The sequence below is a fragment of the Sorex araneus genome, chromosome X (assembly GCF_027595985.1).
Source record: "Sorex araneus isolate mSorAra2 chromosome X, mSorAra2.pri, whole genome shotgun sequence".
In the NCBI taxonomy this organism is placed as follows: Eukaryota; Metazoa; Chordata; class Mammalia; order Eulipotyphla; family Soricidae; genus Sorex; species Sorex araneus.
Genome location: NC_073313.1, coordinates 335,165,664 through 335,189,733, shown reverse-complemented (window position 1 = coordinate 335,189,733; position 24,070 = coordinate 335,165,664). Strand labels below are relative to the sequence as shown.

Below are 24,070 nucleotides of genomic sequence, written 5' to 3'. Positions count from 1 at the left end.
CTGCTCACTCTCCTCGCTTTCCTCCTCAGGACTCGGGGGTGCTGGACCAGTCGGCCAAGTACTACCACCTGACCCACGACGAGCTCATCGGGCTGCTCCTGCAGCGGGAGCGGGAGCTGAGCCAGCGAGACGAGCACGTGCAGGAGCTGGAGAGCTACATCGACCGCCTGCTGGTGCGCATCATGGAGACCTCGCCCACCCTGCTGCAGATCCCCCCCGGAACCCCCAAGTAGCCTTCCTCTCCTCCACCCCCCCGCCCCTGCAAGGACCGAGGTGGCCCCACCTCCCAGTTTGGGCTCGAGACCTCCTCCCCCATCCCTTTTTAAGTGTAACTAGCCTTGGGGGTCCGTGGGGGGCTGGGGGGGCGGGGCTGGTGCTGAGCCCTTCCCTCCATGTCTCTCCCCCGTCCCTCCGGCCTCAACCTCAAACCGGGGCAGCTGGAATTGAGGGGCCCTTGGGACTCCCCCTGGAGGCGCCTGGGTCTGCGTCCAACTGTGCACCTCGGGAAGCCTCCGCCGCCCTCCCCGCCTGTTTCTCGGCATTCCCCTTCGATTTGGGGGCCTCTAGGGAAACTGAGCCGAGAATTTGGCCCTCTAAGACTGAGCTCCGGGGCGGTGGCGGGACTGCCATGTGACATGGCTTCTGGGCCATACTTGATTCCCCTCCCAAGGAAGGTTGGCTGTTATTCTTCCACCGCTAAACGCTCGTCCTCTCCATCTCCCTCCAGCCCTTGGAGGGCGCCTAGCGTTCCCCGCACCGTGGCGGGTACCCTGCTGCCTGTGCCTCTGAGGGAGGGGCAGCCAAGGCGCCGCTGCTCAGGCTCCCCTCTGCAGAGAAGAGCCCCAGCCTCTGGGTCCCACCTCCTGCCTTGCCCCCTGCTGTCGGCTGGGCAGGCAGTGCCCTGAGGCTGGCCTGGATGCTCCCGCGCCCTCCCCGCCCCCTGCTCTGGCCTTCCCATGGACTGTGTCACCTGTAACTGGAGAGCTGGGACAGGCGGGAGCGTTGGGAGTGGGGGTGGGGCGCCAATGTACCCACCTCTGTGGTATGTGCCCCTCCAGGCCCTGGGGCCCTGGGGTTGTTCGTGTTTAGGGGATCAAGCCCCCCCTGTTTCTGTTCTTGTTGCCTGTTCAGATGCCAAAACTCTGTGCGGCTGCAGGGTTTGAACTTTCGGGAACCAATTCAAACGTGCCTTTTGGGGGTGGGGTCCACACCTCTCCCCATGTTTGGCGAAGCCCCCACCCCCTGTCAAGCACATGGGGGGTGCTGATCTATGGGGGCCACGGGAATGGAGTTGGCAGCTCTTAGGGGTGGGTTGTGGGGGCGTGGGGACAGCCCCGCTGTTCTCAGCCCCTGCCCTGGACTGATGTCAGTGAAGGGTCTGCCAGCCGAACCTCAGCTGTCCCTCAGCCTTGCTGATCTCTGACCCAGCGGAGCAGGGGCCCAGGATTACACTACCTTCTGGGAGTGGGAGGTCCCACTCTGCCCTCCCTGGGAAATGGCTTCATCCCATCCATCCACTAGCTGCTGACACAGCCTGTTCCTCCTGTCCACAGCCCTGCCTGGTTTGGCTGCAGCCACCTTGAGAAGGCACGTTTGTCCAAGCCAGCAAATCCTAGCCACTGGTTTGCTTGTGTGAAGCACGGCAGGCCTCTCTGTGGCCCTGGCAGGGAGAGGACGTCAGTAGTTCAAGCAAAAGCTGTGGGGTGAGGGGCCGAAAGTGGAAAAATTTGGCCCAGGGAGGAGGTGAGAGCTCCCCGAGGGCAGCCTTTTCTTCATGAGGGGGCCTTGGGGGTCACCCAGAAAGCCCTGGCAGGAAATATAAGATCCTCCAGGAGCCCCATGGGGGAAAGTTCCGGTAATGTTAGCTACTGTAAGGGCCACTCGTGAAAACCAAGAAAATCATTCATGGGCACATATGGGGGGAGTGGTTATCGGGGTGGCTATTGGAGAGGTGTCCCTGTGAGGAGCTCATTCCCCTACTAGTTGCTCCCCTGGGCTCTTTCCAGTCCTGGCCTGTCGCTGACACTCGGGCATTGATGATGGGCCTCCAAAAGTGCCCAGGGCAGCAATGTCTGCCCAAGAGTTCTGAGTTTTTGCTGGATGGCTTTGCGTCTTGGCTACGAGGTGGAGAAGACCTGCAGAGGGGTAGGACAGGGAGCAGGCACAGTTCTGCTTGGCTGTTTGTCTCCTAGTTGTAACTCCGGTTTCTGAAGAGCTTGTTCTTCATAGTTGGAGCACTTATGAAGAATAAACATTTACATACTGCAGGTGGCTCTGCTGTGTTCCTGGTTTGATGTGTGACAGACACTTCTGGGGGGAGAAGGCAGGGGGTTGGGGATGGAACTGTCTCTATCCTGACATCACAGGCAGCATCTCGGGGTTGTTCCGGGTCTGGAATCTTCTCAGTCACAGGGTCCCCATGTTTATTGAATATCACTGGATGGGGTGGATTGTAGCAGGTCGTTGTAACTGTAACAGACAAGACTAGATCGGAGTCTAGTTTCAAGCTGCTTAGTTTTGTAGGAAAAGAATATAAACATAAGCTACAAAAGGTTCTGCCAGGCTAACTAGCACCTCCCCAGCCTTAGGAAGTCTGTCTCTTGTGGTTCCACCAGCAGTGGATGAAGAGCTGACTGGTGTGGATCATGCAGTGTCCAGAGGGACACGGGCAGGTGTGAACCAGCCTCACAGCTCAACAAGAGACTAAGAAGAGCCAAAGTGAGGGTCACTGGGGCAAAACCTAATATTCTTCTTGTTCGTGGGTGAAATTGTCAGCTTCCCTCCACCCTTCTCTCCCTCTGCTCTGGACCATCACCCAGATCACACAGCTGAGAACTTTTTGCTCTTTCATTCTGCCCATGTGTGAAATGTACTTGTACTGCCTTGCTTTTTTAACCTGCAATTGGCCCCGCTCCATCTTAACTGATGCCTTGTAATTGGTGCTTGAGATAAACTCTGGAATCCCACTCTGCACTCAACCCTCTGTCAGTTCATTAAACCCAGGAGGGATCTATTGTTGAGAGGAATTGGCACCTGCCAAGGCTCGCTCTTTTTTTGGGTCACACCCGGCAATGCACAGGGGTTACTCCTGGCTTTGCACTCAGGAATTACTCTTGGCGGTGCTCTGGGGGACCATATGGGATCCTGGGAATCGAACCCTGGTCGGCCGCGTGCAAGGCAAACGCCCGACCCGCTGTGCTATGGCTCCAGCCCCTGCCAAGGCTCTTAAACTCCTGCTGATGCATTCCTGTGTCCATAAATACTTGAGTGCCTGCTTTGTACCCTCCCATGCATTTCACTGAAGATTTAGCATTGAATTAATAACAGTTACAACTGCAGCCCTGCTAAGCTTACAGTAGGAAGACAGATAAAAACATATGTACGTAATATGAATGCAAGGGCAGCAAAAGAAGAAGTGTATAGTGGATTTTGTGGAAGTAGGGCAAGAGACGGGGGAAATGAACCGTTAATGCGAAGGCCAAAAAGAGAGTCAGCATCTGAAGATGAGAAAAAGCGATATCCTAGATACAGAATCTTCAGAGGTCGGGGTGGCCATGGGCCAGCATGCTCTTGGAACTGTGTCAGGATGGCTAGAGAGCGCAGGGTAAGAGACTGAGTAGCGACAGAAGAAAGAGCATACAGATTCCGCAGTGCAACTCCTTGCGGAAAATCTTTGGAAATTAACCCTGCTCTGCCCGGAGTCCTGGCCCATATGATCCTAGTAGGGACCCGCTTAGGTAGGAGTCTTCCGAGCTGCAGCTTCGGGAGTGGCGCCCACTGCAGCCCCCAAGCCTCTCGGGGCAGGTAGACAGGAGTCGCCCCGAGGCCCCCAGCCTTACAGTGGTACACGCACACTGCCTCCGGACTGTCCACCTCTACAAAACCCAGCCGCAGGAACCGAGACTCGGTCCGAGTTGGTGCAACTCTCCGCAGCCGAGGGCTGTCAGGCGCCGTCACCGGGAGAACCACAATCCCCACAACCCTTTGCGCCCCCGCCTCGCTGCGGTTGCTTGTGGCCAATCGGGAACGACAGCTGTGGCGGGGGCCGAGGAGGGACATTTTAAAAGGGCCGGAAATTGCGGGCGTCAGTGGCCATGGCGGATACAGCGACTACAGCATCGGCGGCGGCGGCTAGTGCCGCTAACGCCACGACCGATGCACCCCCGTTCCAGCTGGGCAAACCTCGCTTCCAGCAGGTGAGGACTGGGCTGGGGGCTCTGAGGGTCGGCGGGTAGCCTAGGGAGGGTGAGCAAACTCCTTGTCCCAAATTCCCCTCTGGACCTCGGGTCCCCGACCCGCGGCCACTGGGGAGCTTGCAGCGACTGCCTCGGGGACCTCGGCCACAGCCGTCCCCCTTCCCATTGGTCAACGAGGTGGGCGAGGACTCCCACCGCGGCTTCCGATTGGCCGCCGACGCCGTCACTCCGCGGCTGCACGCGCCCGCCAGCCTCTCCCTCTCGAGGCGCCGCGTGATTGGCCACTGCGGGCCGCTGCCCGGGATCCCGGGCGCCCGGGGTCCGAACAGCTTCTGCAGGGTCTCTGCGGGCTGTGCAGCCGCCCGCTCCAGGCTGAAAGTTCGAGTCCGAGCCTGGAGGAGAAGTTGGAGTGGTCACGATCCCGCGAACTTTCCCTCCCCTGAGTGGGGGACTGACCTTCTGGTGGAGCGCGGCAGGCAGGACCCGCGCTCCGCAGTCGTGGTCCCAGCTGCCCACCCCCCAATTCGGGTCCGCAGTGCGATGGGTTCTAGGGCCACGAACAGAGGGGGCTGACTGGTGGCCCGGCGACCCCCCATTCCCCCCACCCCGTCTCCTCCGGGCGGGGGAGCTGCTGACGCAGCCTGTCAACCAGCTGATGCCCTGCCGGGGATGGAGCAAGGACTTGTGGGGAGATCCGGGGTGCGGAGGAATCGCTGTGTCATCCCTTGGGGCCGCTGCCACTCTCGGGGGTCGGTGCTCTCAGGGGTCCTCCCCGGTGCCCTCCAGCGGTGTGACCTCGGAGGAGGCGCTCCCGCACCCGGGCATCTCCCTGCGCTCGGCTCTGCCCGACACGCTCACACGCTTCGGGGAGCAGGTGACTGTGGTCCTTTTCTTACGTGACCTCTGGCCCAATGTCGCTATCTTGCCCTGGGGCTGGGGTCGAACCCACAGCCCAGACGTGGAGGGAGCGAGGATGGGGAGTCTGGGAGGGCCCGGACCCACGCCCGGGTTCTTCAGCCCGAGCTGCCTCCTGCGTGGAACAAACGGACTTTTGAAAAAGAGCAAAGAGATCCCTTGCCTGGGATGCGTGGCAGCACAGAAATTCGTTTTCGGAAAGAGGAGAAATTGTCTAAGGATCTGTGGAGTGGTTTTTGTTGTCCTTCTGAGTTTTCCCTTTTGAAGTGGTTTTTGTTGTCCTTTTGAGTTTTCTTCCTCCCCTCTTTTGTTTTTACCCCTCCCTCCCTCCCAAGCAGGAGAGGAACTGGTTCCATCAACTGCTGCACCGAGCCTGAATAATTAAGGAGCTGGGCTCCTGAGCCTTCTATAAAAACGTCCTCACTGTTTTTAGAAAGGACTTTAATTCTTTAGAAATCAAAGCAAAGACAAGCTATCTCAGGCCAGAGAGATGACTCAGAAGGCTTGGGGCACATGCTTTGCATGAAGGAATGAGGGCTTGATCCCAGGCTCCTCATGGTTCCCTGAGCAGGAAACAGGGAGTCTTCCCAGCACCTCTTGTGTGGCCCCATATCCTCAAATACTAATAGAATAAAATGAGATATAGCATATGGCTATCAGCAGACAGAGGGACAGAGATACAGAGACAAACAGAGACAGAGACAGACAGAGACAGAGAGACAGACTTTTTCCTGCCTGTGGGGTTCACTTGCCTCGGTCCACAGAAACTATCAGGGGGCTCTGCCTGGCCTTGAATAACGTCATTAACTACCCCCCCCCACCCCTACACACACTTTCTGTTCATCCCTCCTGGCTCAGTCAGGCCCACTCTGAAAGCCTCCCTCCTTCCCCTATGACATCCCCCCTAGGTAGAACCAGCTGGCTGCTTGTCTACTGCCTCCTCTTGGTCACCCCAATGGGCTCCTCCCTGTGGTCCTTGACTTGTCCCCTGGTGATTATTGAGTCTCTGTGCGTAACTTTGGAGAGCAGGGGCTGGGCGTGCTTCCCATGTCTCCAGCCTCCTCTCCTGAAGGACGTCACCACACTCAGTAATGTGCTGGACTTAGCCTTGAGGGTTTGTCTTCATTTATTTTTTCTATTATTTCTTTTGGGCCTCCTTTGGCAGTGCTACAGGGGCTACTCCCAAGTTGCCGAGCTCAGGGCTTGGAGTAGATCCTGGCATTACTGGAGGACCAGATAGTGCCAGGAATAGAACCCTGGGGTGGGTGTGGGGGCTGCCACGGGGTGACTTCTGTATGCACAGAGTCCGCTCTGCCTGTCGAGCTCCCTCTCCAGGTAGGCCTTCTGGGTTATTTCCTAAGTGATTTCTGGCCTGAAACATTCAATCACCTTTTCTGAGAACTTCCATTTAACTGGCTTGAATGACAGCTCTTGGCTGTGATCACTGCTGGGGCCATAAATGCACGGTTGAGGCTACTCTGTTCTGACAACCATTGCTGTTTCTTTCTGGCACTGCTCTAAAGGGTAAGGTGTTGGTTTGTTTCTCCCCCGCCCCCTCCCTCCTCCAGTGACCTGCATAAAGCACCTGCAGTGATTCATCCCTGTTCAGAAACTACCCGCAGCCCTCTTTCTCCCATACTGTTCCTTGGCTGTGCATGCAGCCCCGTCTGCCACCTCATTGACTCCAGGATCCGGGAGTCATCTGTATGCGTCTCTTTCTCCCTTAAAATACAAGGGGACGTGCCATCATCTCTTCTCTCAGCTCACCAAGCCCTATTGTCTATCTCCTGGGCCCCTGCCAAAGACTCCACAAACAGGTCTCCCTGCATCCACTCTGGTCTTCTTCCAACTCTGCCCTCTTCTGCCAAAGGAGTTCAGAAAACATACGTCATATTCCCTGCAAGTCTGGTCAAGTGACCCTCCCCCGGCAATCCCACATATATTCAAACACTCTCCAGTGGCTTCCCCACTTTTTTTCTCTTTCTTTCTTTCTTTCTTTCTTTCTTTCTTTCTTTCTTTCTTTCTTTCTTTCTTTCTTTCTTTCTTTCTTTCTTTCTTTCTTTCTTTCTTTCTTTCTTTCTTTCTTTCTTTCTTCCTTCCTTCCTTCCTTCCTTCCTTCCTTCCTTCCTTTCTTTCTTTCTTTCTTTCTTTCTTTCTTTCTTTCTTTCTTTCTTTCTTTTTCTTTCTTTCTTTCTGGTCACACCTGGTGATGCACAGGGGTTACTCCTGGCTCTGCACTCAGGAATCACTCCTGGCAGTGCTCAGGGGACCATATGGGATGCTGGGAATCGAACCCGGGTCAACCGCGTGCAAAGCAAACACCCTACCCGCTGTGCCAGCCCTTCATTCTTTCTTTCTTTCTTTCTTTCTTTCTTTCTTTCTTTCTTTCTTTCTTTCTTTCTTTCTTTCTTTCTTTCTTTCTTTCTTTCTTTCTTTCTTTCTTTCTTTCTTTCTCTCTCTTTCTTTTTCTTTCTTTCTTTTCTTTCTTTCTTTCTTTCTCTTTCTCTTTATTTTCTTCTTTTTTTCTTTCATGTTTTGAAGCAAGTTTTTAGTGAATGAAGCTTATTTAGAAAGATGCAAGATGGGGGATAAGGAAAGAATTAGTGTTCAAGAGAGAACGCCAGCTTGAACAAACATTGGACCACCATTATCGTACAGTGGAGATGGTACCTGACTTGCACGTGGCTGACCCAGGTTAAATCCCAGCATCTCATATGGTTCCTTAAGTCCCACCAGGCGTGATCCCTGAATGCAGAGCCCTCAGTGCTGCTGGGTGTAGCCCAAACACACACAGAGCAATCAAGCAAACAGAGATAAAGATGAGCAAGCAAGATACTATTCAAGGGAGAACAGGGCTTGAAGAGCAAGCCAAGGCTTCCAACTTCAAAGATAAGGCTTTGCTTCTGCATCAGCCTCATTCTGGCCTGTTCATGATGAGTCTTCCCCTGCCCCCCCCTCCCGCCTCCTTTCCCTTTTCACTGTTATTGTAGTGCTGAGGTGGCACATGTGCTTGGTTGTGATGCTCGCCCAGGGTGGCACACTTTTTACTTGGAGTGCTCGCCCACACTGGGCTGCGGCATGCTAGAGAGCTCATCCTCTCATGCGCAAGCGTCCCAAACAGCAGAGTCCCGGGGACCTTGCTCAGCACATGTGGGTGGCACTGGAGTGGAACCTAGAGACAAGGCACGCACTTCTGCAACTGAGCCATGCTTGGGGGCCCCACAAAGAGAGAGTTTGGTGAAGCACTAACCCACCTCCCCAGTCAACCTTCTAAGTCAGTATTTAGAAATGTGTGCAGTGCTGGGGAGCAGAGGTCTGGTGTGTCCATTCTGCCACAGAGCCACATTTGCTGCCACTCATATATCAATTTCACTCAAGTCCACCAAGACCTGCGGAAGTGACTGCAGAATTACCCAGGTACTGAGCATCATTATTCGGCAACTCCAGGCACTGTGCTCAGCCCTGGATCACTGGCGAATGAAGGCAGGCACAGCCCTGGCTCCTGCGGTGGAGGATGGCAGCAGGACAATCCCCCAGATGCGTACTCTGAGATAGATGCTTTGTAGTAGGAGACACAGTCAGAAACTGAACTTGAGGTGGGAGAAAGCTGCCCTGAAAGAGCCATCCTTGGTCAACACACAGGGGTTGAGCAGGAGTTGTGAGGTCGGGGCGGGGGGCAGGAAATGATGTATCAGGTGAAAGGTCAGTGTCTGTCTGAAGGGAACACAGTGGGCTTCAGGAGCTAAAAGCAGAAAGTGGGGTGGAAAGAGGGTGAGCTTGGTTAAAGGAAGAGTTAAGGGCTCAGGAACGTCCCAAGAGCTGCCTTACAAGCTTGAGGCTGAGAGTTTGATCCCCTGTGCTGCTCACGTATGCCGAGCATGGTCGCCGTGACACAGCTGCTGCTGATGCTTAGTATCACAACAGTGTGCGTTTTTGAGTGCACTGCACCCAGGTGTGTGTCAGCCCAGCAATGGAAGCAGATGACCCTTGGCAAGCACTGCAGCTAAAAATGTTGCACCAACACAGCCAGTCCTGCAACGTCTAGCAGATGCTGCAACCAGAGTGTATGTGAGAGCCCCACAGCCAACGGTAGCCAATTAGACATTAGACCAGTCTAAGATTCTCCTGCCCAGAGGGGGAACGGGGTCTCCAAGGAGATCTGCGGGATGTGTGCTGGGCTGCCAAGCTCCTTCAAGGCCCGTTGGCTCCCGCCTTGAGTCTCGCATTGGTGCTTGGCGCACAGTTGGTGTCCAGTGAGTGCCCAAGGTCCATTCCCAGAAACCACATCCCAGCCCATTTCCCTGCTTGATGAAAAATTGGGTGGCAAGGTTCTCTTCCCTCCCTGGAGTCTCCTCAGGATCCTTCCTCTCATTCTTCTGGAATCTCTGGTCACAGCGGGGGTGGAGGAGGAATGGCTCTGAGGGGGCATGAGGGTGGGGAAAGATCCCTTGCCTTAATGGACTCTGCTTGTGACCATTTCCCTTCCATGAAATAAAGGGCCGGGAAGTGGTAGAGCCCATGCCTGTCCTGGGTGAGGCCCTGAGTTCAATGTGGAACTTCCTCCAGAGTCATTCTGTGACCCCTGAGCCCTGCTGAGGTGCCCTCAAGCTCCCTGAGCTCCTTCGGGTGATCGCAATTAAAAAATTATGACAGGGCTGAGCGATAGTACAGCAGGGAGTGTGTTTCCTCTGTATGCGGCCAACAGGGGGTCAATCCCTGGGACACCATACAGTTCCTTGGACCCTGCCATGAGCGACTCCTGAGTGCGGAGCCAGGTGTCAGCCCTGAGCATCACCACGGGTGGCCCCCAAAGCAAAATTTTGACAGAAGGCTGGGGAGATAGTACAGGGGTAAAGGCACATGTCTTGCTTGTAGCCAAGCCAGATTTTGATTGTTGCTCTCACATGTCCCAGACTAGGTTCTCTGGGTACAGTCCTAGAGTCCCCTGAGCTCGCCAAAAGGAGTGATCCCCCCCCAGGGCCCCTAACACTGGCGGGGTAGCCTGGGTAATCTCTGGCACCATAGGGCCCAAGCAGAGCCACATTCTGTGACCCTCACACTCAACTGCCAGCCTGGTTGGTCAGATATCCCTAGGACTAGCCCCAGGCCCTCTGAGCACTGCTTGGGAGGAACACACCTTTCTCCCCTGATTAATGGCAGCAGCCCAAGGATTGCTCTCATTTTTCTGTGGGGTAACTTGTTTAATTTTTTCTTTTTTAATGGAATCACCATGAGATATAGTTATAAAGCTTTCATAATTGAGTTTCAGTCATACGATGATTGAACACCTATCCCTCCACCAGTGTACATTTTCCACCACCAATGTCCCCATTATCCCTCCCACCACCCTCACCCAACCCGAACCCCTGCCTCTATGGCAGACAATTTCCTTCTTTCTCTCTACTTTTGGGCATTATGGTTTGTGACATAGACACAGAGATGCCATCATGGCGTCTCTGCTTTGTCTGCTTTCAACACAAATCTCCCATCCCGAGCAATCCCTCCAATCATCATTGACTTAGTGATCCCTTCTCTATCCCAGCTGCCTTCTCCCCCAGCCCATGAGGCAGGCTTCGAAGTTTAATTCTTGCAACAGTGCCGATGTGACAGGTCTAGTCATCTACTGTGTGGCTGAGAAAATGGCAGCACACAGACGATATAACGTCCTATGCAGTGCAACACCAATCTGTGCTTCTTACTGTCAACTTTTATTTTTTTAAATTATTTTAATGGAGGTTTCCAGACTTACACAAGTGGAGACAATGATCAAGGAACTCTTGCACAATCACCACTAAGCTTCAGCACTTACCAGTTTAGGCCAAGCTTGATTCTTCCTTACCCACAACCAATGACATATCCCTCCCCCACAACCAATGAAATAAGAGCTTTGGGGATTAGTTGTTCTTCTAAAAAATAATCTTACATCTTAAGATAATTTTAGATTTACAGAAGTCAAAAAGAGAACATTTTCCCATAAAACTCTCCTCCAGCATCGCCTGTTATTAGCTCACATTACCATAGTACATTTGTCAAAACAAAGAAACCAGGGGCTGGAGAGGTAGTACCTCAGTGGCAAGGCCCGTGCCTTGCATGCTGCTGACCTGGGTTCATCTCGGGTAGCCCACATGCAGAAGTGATCCTTCAGTGCAGACCCAGGAGTGAGTCACAAGCACTGCTGGGTGGGTGTGGCCAGAGACAAAGAAAGAAAGAAAAATCCTAAGAAACTAACACTGGGACTTTACAATGCCAGGTTACATGCCAGGTTAGATTGGATTTCACTGCTTTCCCACTAAGTCTTTTTTCTGTCCCAGGATCCCATATAATATTTAGTTCTTCTGTCTCCTTAGTCTTTGGTCTATAACTTGCCCTATTTTTGATGACCTTGACAGTTTTGAAAAATATTTGTTCAACGCTCTGTAGAGCATCCCTCAATTTGGGTTTGTCTGTTGTCTTTCTCTTTACTAGACTGTGATGATGGGAAAATGGCAGTATTCTCTCTCATCTTGAAGGACGTTTTTTGGTGGGGGATTAGTTTCAACATATAATAACATTAACACACTTTAAATAATATTTCCTAATATCATGAAATATCAAACTAATCACTAATTTCTTTTCTTTTTTTTTTTTTGCATACCCAACAGTGCTCAGGGCTTATTCCAGGTTCTGTGCTCAGGGATCACTCCTGGCAGTGCTCAGAGGACCATATGGGTGCCACATGCTAATCAAGCCCCTTATCTGCTATACTACCTGGCCCCTTTAATTTGTTATAGTTATTGGGCTATTAAAACACCTTGGTTTGGGTAATTTACAGATATCAGGAATTTATTTCTCAGTTTGGCAAGTTGGAAATCTAAGACCAAAGTGCTGGCAACTTCAAGATCTGATGAGGACCAGCTTACTGGTTCATAATTAACTCCCATGAATACTGTGGGGTATCTGGATGCAGCACGCGCTCTCTCCCAACCCTCAGAATATAGCCAGAGACCGATGCTCACTTTTTCCTTGTTCATATGGGAGTGGCGAGGGAGAAGGGTTGGTCCACGCCCACTGGTGCTCAGGACTTTCTTCTGGCTCTGTACCCGGGGATCACCCTTGGCAGAGCTCTGGAGACCATAAGTATTGTCAGCCATTGATCTCTGATTAACTGTAAGGCAAGCGTCCTACCCGCTGTACTATCATCGCATGATTCCTATTCTTATTTATTTTAGTCTATTCAGATTTTAAAATAATTTTTTTTTTCTTTTTGGGTCACACCGGTGATGCACAGGGGTTACTCCTGGCTCATGCACTCAGGAATTACTCCCGGCAGTTCTCGTGGGAACCATATGGGATACTGGGAATTGAACCCGTGTCGACCACATGCTAGGCAAACGCCCTACCCGCTGTGCTATCGCTCCAGCCCCTAAAATAATTTTCTTGCTCCTCCTTGTCTGTAAGATGTTTTGGGGTTATGAATGTGTATATGTTTGAGCATGTGTGTGTGTGTCTCGGGGCGGGGGTGGGGGCGGCGTTGTGTTTCAGTTGGCCTAAACCTGTAGAGGTATAGCAGGTAGGCTGAACAGGGTTAGGGTTAGGTAGGATTAGGGTTAGGGTTAGGGTTAGGGTTAGGTAGGGTTAGGGTTAGATAGGTTAAGGTTCGGTTGGTTAGGGTTAGGGTTAAGTAGGGTTAGGTTTAGGTTTATGGTTAGGTAGGGGTAGGTTTAGGTAGGGGTAGGTAGGTTAGGGTTAGGATTAGGTAGGGGTAGGTAGGGGTAGGGTTAGGTAGGGTTAGGTAGGTTAGTGTTAGGGTTAGGTAGGGTTACAGTTAGATGGGATAGGGTTAGGGTTAGGTCGGGTTACGGTTAGGGTTAGGTAGGGGTAGGGTTAGGTAGGGTTAAGGTTAGGTTTAGGGTTAGGAAGGGTTATGTAGGTTACTGTTAGGGTTAGGGTTGCAGTTAGGTAGGGGTAGGGTTAAGGTTAGGTAGATTAGGTTTAGGGTTAGGTAGGGGTAGGGTTCGGTAGGGTTAGGTAGGTTGCTGTTAGGGTTAGGGTTATGGGGTTAGGTAGGGGTAGGGTGAGTAGGGGTAGGGTTAGGGTTATGAAGGTTAGGCTACTCAGTTTGCTGAGTAGGAAAATGCACTCTTCAGGGTCAAGAGCTTTGTGTAGGCTGAGAGTTGGGGTAGAGAGGGAAGTTTGCCTGAAACAAAGTTCTAAAATGAAAGTGCCTTGCAGGTCGTTACATATTTTCATCTTTCCTGTCTTTTTGGCCAGAGCGTGAAGGTTTCTCCAGGCTGGCTCTCAGGCTGGTTTGTGCTAGGGACTGGACCAACACCTTCTAGACCTTATCCTTCAATTTTAATTCAATTGTGGAGGGGGTTGGGGCCCAAATTCAAGCCACCTGACTGTGTTGGGGGCTACTCCTGGCTCCGTGCTCAGCGAACCATGCTGTGCTGGGGACCAACCCCACACGGCTTCAGCATGCCAAGCATGTGCCACAACCCTCTGAACCATCTCCTGAACCCGGGGGCAGGTTGTTAAACTGATCCTGATGCTGACTTCAACCCTGAGAGTGGGGCACTCTGCTTTCGGGAAGCCCAGGTGATCGATTCCCTGTGCAGCCTGGCCAGAGTGTTGCTAAGCTGCTCCAGCATTTCAGACCTTGGGCTACTGGGTCAGCACACGTTTTCTTCCAGACCCAAGAGGTGTGGTAACCTCCTGGTAACTCTGTTCAGGCTTAGGGCTCTCGGGCCCCTTCTCTCCAAGGGACCGCGGAGGTGGGAGGAGAGTTTGCGGTGGCAGCCTGGCCTCGGAGGATGAGCTGACTCACCTATGTTGCCAAAGGCAGGGGAAGGAGTCACGTGGCTGACTCATTCTTTCTATAAAGAGAAAGAGAAGGAAAAATATCCATTAGCTGTCTGATTGGACGAAGATGGGGGCTGAGCTTTTGGGGGTGGGGGGCCAGGAGAAGGCCGAACATCTTCAACAATTGAGAAGATTAGAATTAGCCAAAGGGAGAAAGAAGAAGCCTTCCTTTCAGGGGTGGCCCGGGAGCACAGCTACACAAAGCTAGCTCTTAAGCAACAATGTTTCTCACAAGGATCTGCGTAGGCTATAAAGTATCAGAACTATTCCACTGAGCCGCCACTCGTACCTGCCTGTCGGAGAAGGCACGTTTCCAAGGTCAGAGATTGCCAGAAATGTAGCTGATAAGATTCCTACCAGGTGGCCCAAGAGACGCCCCAGGAGGTAAGGCGCCTGCCTGGCATGTGTGAAGCTGCAGTGCATGAGTTTGACCCCTGTCACTACCAAAGTGTGGTCCCCAGCACTCATGGATGTGACCACCAATACCCACAACTAAATGTGGAGCCCCCCAGACACCGCAACACCCGCCACAGCGACAAAGAATCCTATCAGGAGACCTGACACAGCTCCTAGCTGATGGACCCAAGTCACTGACTCAGAGTGACCCCACATACACAGCTTCCAGTAAGGAGTTCCTAGAGACAGCACCCTGAGTTATCAAAGCTGCACGGTTTCTAAGGAAACCAGGCCTCGCATCTGCTCTGTGGCCCAGGTCTCCTTTCCTCACCGAGTGGCTTGACTTGGCTTTGAGCCGATTAACACACTGCTTCGTTTAAATTTTATTCTACCTTTCCTTACTAACTCTAACTCAGGTTTCCTTCCTTTGCGTTAGTTACCAATAGTTCCTCACATCATCAGGACAGATTTTTTTTTTTTAATTCTTTTATTGATTCACCATGTGGAAAGTTACAAAGCTTTCAGGTTAAAGTCTCAGCAGGACAGATTTTATGCCAACTTTTTTCTTTTGCAAAATAACTGTCATGTGACCATTATGTGAAGCTTAAAAAAAATTGTTGCTAAAACAAGGGTGCAGTGATTGCATGGTGCCAGCTCTGGTGAAATACGGTAAGTGTCCTGCAGGCCCCAAGGGTTCTCTGTGGTGTGGCCTCATTGTAATGTTAGTCATTGGACCTTTGTCACATTGCAGGCCTGTCCCTGGGGCGGCATAAAGTTGGTTGATCCTGGACAGTATCTTTGTCCAGCGTCTTCAACTTTGGTGTGGTTTTTGTTTGATTTAGAATCCCGGGTTCTTAATTTTTTCTTTTGGGGCCACACTTGAGGTGATGCTCAGAGCTTATTCCTGGCATTGTGCTCAGGGATCACTCCTGGCTGTGCTCAGAGGACCATTTATGGTGCCGGGGGGTGTCAAACTTGGACCAGCTGTGTGCAAGGCGAGCACCCCACCACTCTCCAGACCCCGATTTAACAAAAAATAATTGTAATTTTGGGGATGGGGTTACAATAATGTTCACATTTCTTGTATTGATGCACAAAGATGCTGCTCACCCACCCACCCCTCCACCAAAGTGTCCTCTTCTCCCCAGCCCTGTTTCTTGAATATTGGTCCTACGTTTCCAAGTGTTTCTTGAAAAGTTGCCTCTGGAAGGCTGCTGGTTTAAATGTCTCACTCTTACACAACCACAACAGAACTGTTGACCTTCCTCAGCGTACTGCTTGTTTTCAACTCGAGAGCTGGGCATTAGTCCTGACTCTATATTCTTCCTCATGCCCCAGATCAGACAGCCTTGCCCTCCCTCCTACCTCCTGCCCCTTGCTCCCAAGGACCTAGCATAGGTCTGACACACAGTAGGTCCTCCGTAGCTGTTTGGTGACTGAAGAAACCCCAGGTTCTGGTGCAGCTTCTGACTCCAGCCTTTGAGCACCGGCTGATAGCTTTCTCTGTTTGGTAAACCAATCCATCGACCTCTCCCAACTCCTCTGGAAGCCCCCTGGGCTCACTTGGAAGGAAGTACCTCCACCACCATTCCCTGTGATGTCTCCGAAGCCCAGTTGAGTTAGGGTCCAGAGATCTCTCTAGAGAGAAGTATCTTCCCTAGTGCTGTTCCAGCGCCAGTGGTGGCGAGGGTGACAGAGGCCGTGTGTGCTCCTCCCTGGGGCAGGGTGAGACGGTTCCACATCACAGAGCAAGGCTATGGGAGTTGGTTTTTTTTTTTTTTTTTTAGAAGTTGCTTTTCGGGGGGCTGGAGCGATAGGACAGTGGAGAGGGTGTTTGCCTTGCATGCAGCTAACCTGGGTTCGATCCCCGGCATCCCATATGGTCCCCCGAGCACTGCCAGGAGTCATTCCTGAGTGCAGAGCCAGGAGTGACCCCTGAGCATCGCCAAGTGTGACCCAAAAAGCCAAAAAAAAAAAAAAAAAGATTGCTTTTCTCTGGCCATTCTTTGTCCAGCCTCTCTGAAACTGTCCCCTGAACATCCATCACCTTCCTTCCTCGTGTCACTGACTGCTGTTACTGTCACCTTCAAACCTGACCTTCCCTTCAAAGTCTCATCATGCCACCACCTTTCTGGAGGTCAGGAAGCCCCTGGGCCATTAACCTGCTACCTCTTCTTCCAGTGACAAGTGTGGCTGTGAAGGCTTTTTTAGGGTGTAACACAAGGAGAGGACAAAAGAATCACTGACTGATCAATCAGGAGTTTATGGCTGGACATCAGAGTGATAGTATAGCAGATAGATATGATACCTCACACGCAGCTGACCTGAGTTTGATCCCCGGCACCCCATTTGTTCTATGTGGCCCCATCAGGAGTGATCCCCGAGTGCAGAGCTAGGAATAAGCCCTGAGCACTACTGGGTGTGAGACAAAAATAAAAATAAACCCCCAAAACTCAGTTTATTGCCAAATAACATACAAGTTTGTATTTTAATTATTTTTTTAGACTGTTACTCATACACAATGTGGGTTTCTCTAATTTTAGATCACTTTTATAATATTTTATCACCTTTCCTTTATTACTCATTGTTGACAGGTGATCATAAAAGCCAGAATCATAGCAAATGTACATGATATCATGAAGAACATCTTCAGGCTGCAATTAATAGTACCGACATTTTCAGTTCTTTTTTTTTTTGGCCACCCTGTTACCTACACATGTCCATAGATGGGTGGCTCATAAGCCATGAAAATTAATTTCTTGCAGTTCTGGAGGCCGGGAGTACATGATTAAGGTGTTGACAGATTCAATGTGGTGAAAGCCTGGAGCCTTGGTTGCTAGATGGACATATTCTTGCTGTGATGTCACACTGAGGAAGGGGTGGGAGAGTTCCTCTGAGGTTTCCTTGGCCTCTGCTGTTATATCTAACCACCTCAAGGGCCCTGCCTTCACATACATCAGATAGTAGGATTTTAAGTATAAATTTGAGAGGAACATGAATAGTCTGTAACAACAATGATGGAATAGTTTTTCCATTCATGTGGGAGTAGTACATGCTTCGATCCATGGCCACATTTTGTCAGTTGTCTCAGTAATGTCCCTGAGACTATTTCCCTTCAATCCAAGATTGAATGCAGAATCAGAGACACATTTAACCTTCTAGTGTTTTTGTGTGTGGAGCAGTTCCTGAGTCTGTCTTTGTCTTTGTGACATTGATGTATTCAGTGAGCAAGGTCAGTTTTTCAATGGCTTGTTCCTCTATCAGCATTTGTCTGATGTTTTGGAATGATTATATCACCCTTTCAGAATATTACATGCCTGAAACCGTGAGTCACTTCTTTGGGCACACACTGATGTCCGTCTACCTTGCATTGGCCCTTTGAACATGTCCCAGTCATTTTGGGGAGTGGCACGTCATTACTGTACAGGGCAGCAAAGTGTACCTAACCTGTCTCAGCCTTGGAAGAGCCACTTCTCTGTGGGACTCCCGCTGGTGGCTTGCCATTCTAGCTCTTTGCTTGCTGGCCATTTATTAGTTCCTTTTGTTACCTAGTCTATTAAGTTGAAATTTTCCTTTTATGTACATTTCCTTATGTATACAAGTCATAAGGATTTCCCCTGCCAAGCATATGGCCTGACACATCATTTTATTATTTTATTTTGGGGGCGGTGCCTAGAGTTGAGCCGTACCCATGCAAGGGAGAGTCTGAACTAAACCTCTGAGTCTCATCCCCTGCTCCTGAAACATACTTCTAAAATGGTTGCATGGCTTTCAGTCCTATGAATGGACAATAATTTGTTTTATCCACTTTTTATAATAGTAAAACAGGAAAGATCTTCCATCAATACCTTTGGCCATGCCTCTGAACTTCTCGGATGGTCTTCCTAAATTTAAGTTTTGGATGTGAAATTTTGCCAGGACAGTGATGCCAGTCCTGGGGAAATGGTTGAGGTCACTCGAGTTATGAGAGATTAGAGAAGCACCTGGTTTAACGGGTCATGGTGCTAAAACAGAAATTGGGATGTGTGAGAAGCAGGGTTGGGGTGGAGAGGCAGCTCCTTGCAGAGGGCGTCACATGAGGTGAAGGGTTGCAAGTCTGGTGTGTGCAGAGGACTTGGAGGTGACCCAGGGCCTCTTGCAAGGTGTTTATCCCACCTCGGGGAAGGGAAAGGGAAGGAAGGTAAGAGAAGTGGGAGGGGAGGGGAGGGCGGGGTAGGGCTTGGAGTGGGGGAGTGGGGGGTGTATGTGCCCTGGTGAGAGGGAGGGAGGGCATTGGCGGCTTCTGAGCACTGACTTGCTCTCAGGAGCGTGTGGGGCTGAGCCTGGTGAGTAGTGAGGCGTGAACCCTCAGCTCTTGCTGCGTTCCCCACCATCCCCAGCTTGGCACTGCCGCCTCTCCTCCCCTCGAGCTTGGCTGTGCTACGCTGGCGCTGTCCCCAGGGCAGAAGGCCCAGCAGCAGGCCCTGTTGCTCGGTTTCCTTTCACTGTGCTCTGATGCCGGTGGCCTGCTTAGGACAAAGCCTTCCTTTTTCAAGTCCTCCCCGCCCCCCGCCCATACTCTGGGGCAAGGATGGGTGGGGGCGAAGGGGTGGGGAGCTGGCCCCTGGTCCTGAGCCTCAGAGCAGCTTCAGGGCTGGGGGGGAAGGAGGGCCTGGGGGCTGGCCGCTGGGTGCTTTCCTGGCTCGAGCTTTGCCTGTGAGGAGTGATCCCTGGTGACCGAGCCTGAATTGGTCCTTAGAGACGGACCCTGTCTCTTGCTGGAGGCCCTAAGAAGGCAGGGCAGGCTGCGAGAGGCCTGGAGAGCAGGCTTCAGCCCCTGGCCTTCATGGTCAGCAGTGGCTGTTGGCTGCCCAAAGGGGGGTGGACCTTGGGGCACCATAAGAGGGCAAAGTGGGAGGTACCTGCAAGAGAACTTGGGGGAGTCATCCAGCGCCTGAATGGCCTTTTCCAGTTGACACAGAAAGTCCTCACACCCGGCTAGAGAGAGTCCTATTGATAAGGGGCTTGCCTTGCATGTAGACAACCCCTCGATCAATCCCCCAGCACTGCAAATGGTCCCGCCGGGAGTGATCCCTGAGTACATATCTGGAAGTCCTGAACTCAGCCGAGTGACCCCACAAACCAAGAAAGAAAACAAGAGAGGGTGGAAGACGGGGGTGGGGTGGGGAGGAGGGAGGGAGGGAGGGAATAAAGGAGGGAAAGAAGGAAGGAAGGAAGGAAGGAAGGAAGGAAGGAAGGAAGGAAGGAAGGAAGGAAGGAAGGAAGGAAGGAAGGAAGGAAGGAAGGAAGGAAGGAAGGAAGGAAGGAAGGAAGGAAGCTCAGACCTAGGAAATCCAGATCACTGAGTAGTGACATCTCATTGGTGTTCCTCCCCCACATGGAGAATCCTGGTGACCGTGAGACCCAGTAGTAAAGTGAGGCATGAGTTAGAGGCCCCACGTCTGACCTCTCCTCTCTCCTGTCCCCAGACATCCTTCTATGGCCGCTTCAGGCACTTCCTGGATATCATCGACCCGCGCACTCTCTTTGTCACTGAGGTGAGTCACGGCGGCCACTCTCCGTGGAGGCCCCTTGGACCTACTCCTTGTCCCTGTAGAAGATCCGTGATCATCTGTGTGGATGCTCTGACGCATGGTCTCATTCCATGTGGATCTCGCAGCAGGGCCCTGTCATGCTTGTTACTGTTTCAAATTCTGAGAAAACTGTCATCAAGCACTTGCATTGCTCTCCCCCAAGGAAAGTCATGGGCACAGATGTGTTTAGGACAGACACAGCCCATTCTCCCGGCCTAGTTCCCTCCTCTTGCCCAGGTGTCATTGACCCTTTCTCTGTCCCCTTCTGTGAGTTCTGCCAGACATAGTCATATACCTACTCCTGCAATGAAGATGTAGAGCTTTCTCGTCACCCCGAAGTGTTCCCTCACGCCTGCCCCACCTCCTTCTCCCCGACCCTGCCACTTCCATGTCACCCGTCATCTGTTCCCAGTTCCTGCCCTTGACTGTTTCTGGAATGCCATGTGAACAGAGTCCTGTGCGTTGTAACCCTCTGTGTCTGACTTTTCTCCCGAGCAAAACGCTTTTGGATTCCTCCCATTTCACGTGTCATGTTCATGGATCATGCGCATCACGTATTATTGCTGGATGGTGTGCCATTGAAAGATTGTTCGGGAATCTGTGTATCTATCCACTGTCAGTACACCGCGTGGGATCTTTCTAGTTTGGGGCTACGATGAATAAAAGTGCTATGAACATTCTATGTGTGGAGGTATGCTTTCATTTCTCTTGAGTAAACCACAGGACGAGGCGTGCTGAAAGGTGTGGTTAAGGTGTGGTAAGTAACACTTTCGCTCGTAGGAAATGGCCAAGTGGCTGTCGAGTGTGACTCTGCATTTTCCATCCCCACTGGCAATGTTCTTGTTGCTCCACATCCTCACCAGAACCTGGTCTCATCAAGTTTCGATGTATGGTCAAGTGTGTGTCAGTCACCCCAAGAACCATGTCTTCATTGCCTTTGTATGTGTGATTACAAATGTGTGTGGGAATGCACGCAAGCACACATGCACTGTCTATTCATTCTTCTATCCTTCCCGTGGACAAGGCCGTATTGCAAGCATTTTGCATGCATTATCTCATCAGCCAAACTCAAAGCCACCCTCTGAAGTCGATACTCAGATTCATTTTATTTTATTTTATTTATTTTTGCTTTTTGGGTCACACCTGGTGATGCACAGGGGCTACTCCTGGCTTTGCACTCAGGAATTGCTCCTGGCGGTGCTCAGGGGACCATATGGGATGCTGGGAATCGAACCCGGGTCGGCCGCGTGCAAGGCAAACACCCTACCCGCTGTGCTATCACTCCAGCCCCTCAGATTCATTTTACAAGGACAAAACAAAGTCAAGCCTCAGGCAGTGGGTCTTGGCCAAGGGTGGAGGCAAGCAAAGGAACCCAGGTAAGCTTCATTCTTAGCCAGGCTGCCTTCCTGATCAGGTGACCTGAGTTTTGGGCCCTCTCCAAGCTTACCGTGCAGGTGGGAGACCTGAGCGTTTCCCTGGGCCTTCACAAACCCCTTCTCTGCACGACTCTGCTGTGCGTGGGCTTGCTTTGACCCCCTGTAGGTCAGCTCTGGGAGGGAGAGCCTCGCTGGAAAGAGCAACGAGGGGTGCAGGCACCTGGCTTAGCATCATCCCTATTGTGCCCGGGGAGTGGCCCCCGAGGTGAAATGTGGGGATTACCCTGCATGTGATTCTCTTTGCCTCTCAGCTAGGCCAACAGGCTCGGAGTTTTCCCAGCTGGTCTAACCTGCCCCTGTGAATCTCCTGCTTCCTAAGGGGCAAGTTTGCTCTACAACCAGGCCCTGTCTGGAGTCGTATAAGGCGTGATCAGTACGTGACCGCTTAAAATTTGGAAGAGCACCGATCTAGAGAAACTGCATATTCACCCCAGGTCCTGTGTCTGTCTGGAACATTCCCAAATTCTGTGAAACTAGATACAGTTGCAACATCAATCCCAACATCAATGATCCCTGCTTGACGGAGGAGGCATCCGAGGCCAGTGCTTAATTCAAAGGATGGGGGCGCTAATGGTAGACTTTTGGTTTGTTAGGGGGCAGAGTGGGAGCCCTGGAAGACTGAGGGGAGGGGGGTGGGATATTTCAGTGCTTCCCAGAGTGTCGAGTAGGCAGGGACTTTGGGGATGCACGGGGATGGCCTTTGCCTGTGTCAGGGGGTAACCAGCCTTCTACTAGCTTTCTAATCTACTACTGTCATTCCCAAACTGTTTCTTCCAGGGGTGTGTGTGTGTGTGTGTGTGTGTGTGTGTGTGTGTGTGTGTGTGTGTGTGTTTGGAGGGTGCTTCCTTAGCGGTGTTCAGAGGTTTGGGACCCTACGGCTATTCTGTTCAGCATGAAGGCCCGAGAATGCAGTACTGCTCGGGACCTGCAGTGTCAGGGATACCCGGACCACCTGCCAGTGCTGGGGGCCTCCAGGGCTGCATCCTGCGATACTCTGGGGACCATGTGGTTTGGGGGATTAAATCCAGATGGGTGCATGCTAGACATGTCCCCTAACTGCTCTACTAACTCCTCCTTCCCCCCATTTCATTTTATATCCTCCTTTTGTACCTGATCTTTCCATTTCAACTTTTGGATTTTGAAAGGCCCCAGCATTCTTGACCAGCACTAAGCCTATTTTTTTGCCTGTTTTCTCTAACAGTAACTTAAATGTCAAAGTCATTTAATTTCTGACTAGATGATGACCAATGCATCAGCAATGCTAGATTAGTGCCTGTCTTCCTTCCTTCCTTCCTTCCTTCCTTCCTTCCTTCCTTCCTTCCTTCCTTCCTTCCTTCCTTCCTTCCTTCCTTCCTTCCTTCCTTCCCTCCTTCCTTCCTTCCCTCCTTCCTTCCTTCCTTCCCTCCTTCCCTCCTTCCTTCCTTCCTTCCTTCCTTCCTTCCTTCCTTCCTTCCTTCCTTCCTTCCTTCCTTCCTTCCTTCCTTCCTTCCTTCCTTCCTTCCTTCTTCCCTCCCTCCTTCCTTCCCTCTTTCCTCCCTCCCTCTCTTCCTCCCTTCCTCCCTTCTTTCTTGGGATGGGATCCAGGTTGGCCTCATGCAAGGCAGTCGCCCCACCTGTTGTGCTATCTCTCTCCAGCCTCTGATGGAATATTTTTCATGATCCACATTCTCTCCCCTGGCAAGCTCCCTTGAAACATTGGTACCATCTAGTTGGGGACCACTTCCAGCACTGCTTCTTGTCACTCACAGAAGATCTCCTAGACCCTAGGATCTCTGGCAGCGTCTTGAGTGGAACGTCACACCCTTACTGTCCTAGACCAGGCTGGTGTTAGCAAGGCCACCTTCAGGGCAGCACGAGAGATTAGAGGTCTCGTAGGACTGTGACCTGAGTTCCTCACCCAGGAGCTGGGGCGCTCCCGGGAAGGCGAGGCTTCTCTCCTGGGCTCAGTCTGTGACCATTGCACACATCTAGAAAATATTCTCCTGAGGCCTTTGGCCGGTTTTCTGGGAGGGACTGCGCAGTGGCAGCTGCCCAGTTGGAGGACATTTGGACAGGCCTGCTTGCCTGTGAGGGTGGGAGGGCAGTGCAGGACCCCAGGGGGTGGTCCTGGAAGGTGGAAAGATCCTGAGTAGCTTGAGCCATCTGGTGACCCGGTTCCGAAGGGCATTAGCTGGGACAATAGGCAGACTCATCCTGAGCGAAGTTTGCAGTTACTGGGTTGCAGTTTATAACTGACCCCGCTTTAAAAAGAGCCAACACTTGTATGTGTAATGAGGCGGAGGAAATGTTATTCACCGTAATTTCTCCTAGGAAGAAGGCTGTCTTTGTTCTGAGAATGCCACAAGCAGAGCTGCAGAGGAGGAGGTGGATCCGCTTCATGGAAGGGGAAGAATCTACCTTTTGATTCGAAAAGGAGAGAGAGGAGGGGAAGAGGGAAAGACAGGGGGAAGAGAGCCAGCGACTGCATTGCGGGCGCAGGCCCGAGGCAGGGGGTGCCTTTGAGCGTGCGTGCGGTTGCTCCCCAGACCTTTCCAGCCTCGGCCCTGAGAAGCTGCGGCAAAGGCTCCCAGGTTCATGCAGCCTGTCCGAGTAGATTCCTTGGGGGTGGGGAGCGTTGAGCACTGTGAGTTTCCTGTCATTGTGTGGAGGACCAGGCCTCGGAAGGAAACCCCCAGGCGTGAGCAGAAACCCTGGAATTCCCAGCTTTGACTTT

At 51.9% G+C, this 24,070-nt stretch overlaps 2 protein-coding genes across 5 annotated transcripts in view; both read left to right on the top strand.

Annotated features, from left to right (window-relative positions):
- The window catches only part of RAB11FIP5 (RAB11 family interacting protein 5), a 35,679-nt gene extending 33,412 nt beyond the window's left edge, over window positions 1-2,267 (top strand). For all 3 annotated transcript variants that reach the window (XM_055120375.1, XM_055120374.1, XM_055120376.1), the window contains one exon: window positions 30-2,267. In XM_055120375.1, the coding sequence (XP_054976350.1) occupies window positions 30-233 (204 nt within the window). In that variant the 3' untranslated portion in view covers window positions 234-2,267. The remainder of the gene's footprint in view (window positions 1-29) is intronic.
- Window positions 2,268-4,037: 1,770 nt separating this feature from the next.
- The window catches only part of SFXN5 (sideroflexin 5), a 122,956-nt gene continuing 102,923 nt past the window's right edge, over window positions 4,038-24,070 (top strand). For both annotated transcript variants that reach the window (XM_055119976.1, XM_004609113.2), the window contains exons 1-2: window positions 4,038-4,196; window positions 19,817-19,885. In XM_055119976.1, coding sequence (XP_054975951.1) covers window positions 4,095-4,196; window positions 19,817-19,885 — 171 coding nt within the window. In that variant the 5' untranslated portion in view covers window positions 4,038-4,094. The remainder of the gene's footprint in view (window positions 4,197-19,816; window positions 19,886-24,070) is intronic.